This window comes from Passer domesticus, chromosome 33 (assembly GCF_036417665.1).
Source record: "Passer domesticus isolate bPasDom1 chromosome 33, bPasDom1.hap1, whole genome shotgun sequence".
Lineage (NCBI taxonomy): Eukaryota > Metazoa > Chordata > Aves > Passeriformes > Passeridae > Passer > Passer domesticus.
The window spans coordinates 1,715,036-1,718,379 of record NC_087506.1 but is presented as its reverse complement, the minus strand read 5'-3'; the positions used below and the strand labels follow the sequence as shown (position 1 = coordinate 1,718,379).

Below are 3,344 nucleotides of genomic sequence, written 5' to 3'. Positions count from 1 at the left end.
AGAATAGAGGGATCTCTGCAGAAAACTTTGCTGGGATATCCTTTAGTTCCTTTAAAACCTTTGAGACTGCAGCCCCTCATTGGCACAGTCTGTGGCCACAGGGAAGGTGGAGAGAAACAAAGTCAGAGATGGCAGAAACAATCGTCTAGCTTTAGGAAGAATATTTAAAAAGAAAAACGACAGGGAAATCAAAGAACCAAACCAAAAGAGCTATAAAAGATTACTTTTATTACAAGTGATTTGCCCAAATTAGCAATCAGTTTAATGCTTCCTAAGATGTCCAGTCATCAGTCTCCTCACTGCAGCCTTGAGCTCCTGGTTCCTCAGGCTGTAGATGAGGGGATTCAGGGCTGGAGGCACCAGCGAATACAGAACTGACACCAACAGATCCAGGCATGCAGAGGAAATGGAGGAGGGTTTCAGGTGGGCAAGTATTGCAGTGCTGAGAAATGCATTTCTCCTGCATTTTCCCTTTTCAGATTCTTTCAGTCATCTCCTCAGAGGTACAGTTTGTTTTGGGGCTTTTCATGAACTGATTGTACTCTTGATTTAGATGGAGACTGTGGAATTGTTTTCAGATGTAGAAGAATCTGGACTGAAGACAGAAACAAACTCCCTGTCAGCCCATTTTCATCTTCTAGATCATTTTCAAGATGTCCTTGGGGGTGTTGGAATGATTATCACACAGCTCTCCACTTCTGGCTGCAGGCTCTAGAGTTTCTTTCTCTGCATTCAGTCAGGCTTGCATTCCCTAAGAGTTCTTGGTAGCCTGTCATCTTTTCTTAGGGTAGAACAGTAACAATGAAAACCTTACCAATGGCACAACTGCCCAGCCCACAAGGAAAAGAAAAGAACAAGCTGTCAAATTCTTCAAATATTTCTCCTGCTTTGCTGCAAGTGTTGTGCTGCACCCACAGTGTGGAAAGCTGCAGTTGGTGGCACACCTTGTGACAGAAGCTGCACCTCGTTCTCCGGGAAAGGTTCTTGGAAAAAGCAAACAGGACTGAGGAGAAGATTCTGGAAAAACTGAAAGAGCTTTTAAGAAATTAAATGAAAATTGAAACAATTCAAGATGTTTTTCTCTATTTATTTTTATGCTCCCCTTTTCCATCTTGCACTAGTTGTCCATCCCATTAATTCCAAACAGATCTCACTTCTAAGATCCATGAGTTGGCAAGTTTTAGACATTTTAAGATACCATGACCTAGACACACTTTGGCTTTCCCTGTTTTTCTTGGAAATCAATGCTGGAGAGGTAAGTGCAGTGCTTGGGTCAGGTACAAATTCTGCATTCAGGGAATGCGCTCTGAGAGTGTTTGACCCTCAGCAGGGACAATGCACAGCAGGGACTGAGGGGATTCCTGAGCCACTGTGCAGGAGTCCAGACTCTGGGTCTGGGCTGAACTCGGCAAAGTTCCCGTGTTTGGACAGGCTCAGGGGCTGCCCTCGGGGAACGTGGGGCTCGGGGCGGGGGCGAGCGGGCAACGGACAAACGGACACGGGGACAAACGGCCCCGGAGCTTCAGTTGCAGCAGCGGCAGCAGCGGCAGCAGCGGCAGCAGCGGCAGCAGCGGCAGCAGCGGCAGCAGCAGCAGCGGCAGCAGCAGCGACAGAAGAAACTTTTAGAGTCTCTTCTCCTCTCCCTCTCCCTCTGTCCCGTACCTCTCCCGCTCTCCCTTTCCCGCCGTCCCTCTCCTCTCCCCGCCTCCCTCTCCCCGTGCCGGGCTGGGCCATGCCCCCGGCCCGCCCCCGGCCCCGGGCGGGGCTGCCCCGTGCCCGCCCCCGGCCGTCCCGCCGCCGCCTGGCCTCAGCCCGGCTCTGGCCGTGCTGGCGCTGGCGCTGCTGGGCGGGCGTCAATGCCTGGGGCTGGGGCGGCATCGCCGGCTTTTGGCTCCGCCTGGCCCGAGCCCGGCCCCGGCACCGACGCAGGGTCCAGTCCCGGCCCCGACCCCGAGCCCGAGCCCGGCCCCGGCTCCTCCCGGGGCCCGCGGAGGACACAGGCGGCGTTGCCTCTCCCGCCGCCTCCGCTGCGGCTTGCCCGGCCCGAGCTCCGCCGCTCGGCAGCGCAGCCGCCGGCCCCGAGCCTCCCGTGCCGCGTTCCAAAAACCGAACGCCGGGGGATGGCCGGGCCGGGGCGGGTGAGGGGCGCTCGGGGGCCGTTGCTGGCCCCGGGCCGAGCGCTGACAGCCGCGTCCCGCCCGCAGGGAAGGCGCAGGAGGCCCTGCAGGAGCGGTACTGCCTGGGTTCCCTGCTGGGGCGCGGAGGATTTGGCAGCGTCTGGTCAGCGACGCGGCTCTCGGACGGCGCCCCGGTGAGCGGCGGGGCCGGCGGCGGGCGGAGTAGGAGGAGGAGGACAAGGAGGAGAAGGTCAGGGTGCGGCGGGACGGGCGTTGAGCTCAGCCTGCTGCTCTCGCTTGCTCATAGGTGGCCATCAAACGCGTGCCGCGGGATCGCATCCGGCACTGGAGCGAGCTGGTGAGTGAGCGGGGCCAGCGGCAGAAGCCGGGCCGTGCCGGGCGGCGAGGAGCCGGGGCCTGGCATGGTGGGAGCCACCAGGAGACCTGCGGGGAGAGCGGGCGTGGGCTGAACAGGGCATGCAGAGCATCCCAGGCTGGCTGAGTGGTCCCAGAGCCCTGGCACGGCCTCAGCTCCACTGATGGCATCGCGCTCCTCCCGCAGCCCGACGGCACCAGCGCGCCCCTGGAGATCGTGCTGCTGGCCAAGGTGTCCTGTGGCTGTGCTGGTGTCATTCAGCTCCTGGAGTGGCTTGAGCTCCCCGACAGCTTCTTGATGGTGCTGGAGCGTCCAGAACGGTGCCAGGAGCTGTCGGATTTCCTGGCGGAGCGGAGGTTCCTGCCGGAGGAGGAGGCGCGGGGGCTGTTCCGCCAGGTGCTGGAGGCCGTGCGGCACTGCACCAGCTGCGGGGTCCTGCACAGGGACATCAAGCCTCAGAACATCGTGCTTGACCTGGCCAGCGGGCAGCTGAAACTGATCGACTTTGGCTGTGGCGCTTTCCTCCAAGACACAGCCTACACCCAGTTTGCAGGTGAGCCCTCGCAGGGGATGCTCCTGGGCATCTCATGGCCCAGCCTGGGTGTAGCACCGGGGCTTCCCCCTACTCCAGCTGGGATGGGATTAATGCTGGACCCAAGTTCATTTGGTTGGGGTGTGAGGGAGGCCAGCTCCCAGCCCTGCTGACAGCCTTCAGTACCCACTGTGCCCTGGGCTGGGGCTGGAGCTGGTGGAGCCAGCCCGACAAAAACCCCCATGGGGGTTTTTCTCCCCCATGGGAGAGGGGAGTCTGAACCCATGCCCTGGATGGTTTGGTGTGCAGGGGAGGAGGG

At 59.5% G+C, this 3,344-nt stretch overlaps 1 protein-coding gene across 1 annotated transcript; it reads left to right on the top strand.

The window, feature by feature from the left end:
* Positions 1 to 395: 395 nt before the first annotated feature.
* LOC135288463 (serine/threonine-protein kinase pim-1-like) lies at positions 396 to 3,100 on the top strand. Its single transcript, XM_064401853.1, has 5 exons — positions 396 to 423; positions 2,205 to 2,311; positions 2,425 to 2,475; positions 2,680 to 3,046; positions 3,090 to 3,100. The coding sequence occupies exons 1-5, from the start codon at positions 396 to 398 to the stop codon at positions 3,098 to 3,100; spliced, it is 564 nt and encodes a 187-aa protein (XP_064257923.1).
* Positions 3,101 to 3,344: the final 244 nt, after the last annotated feature.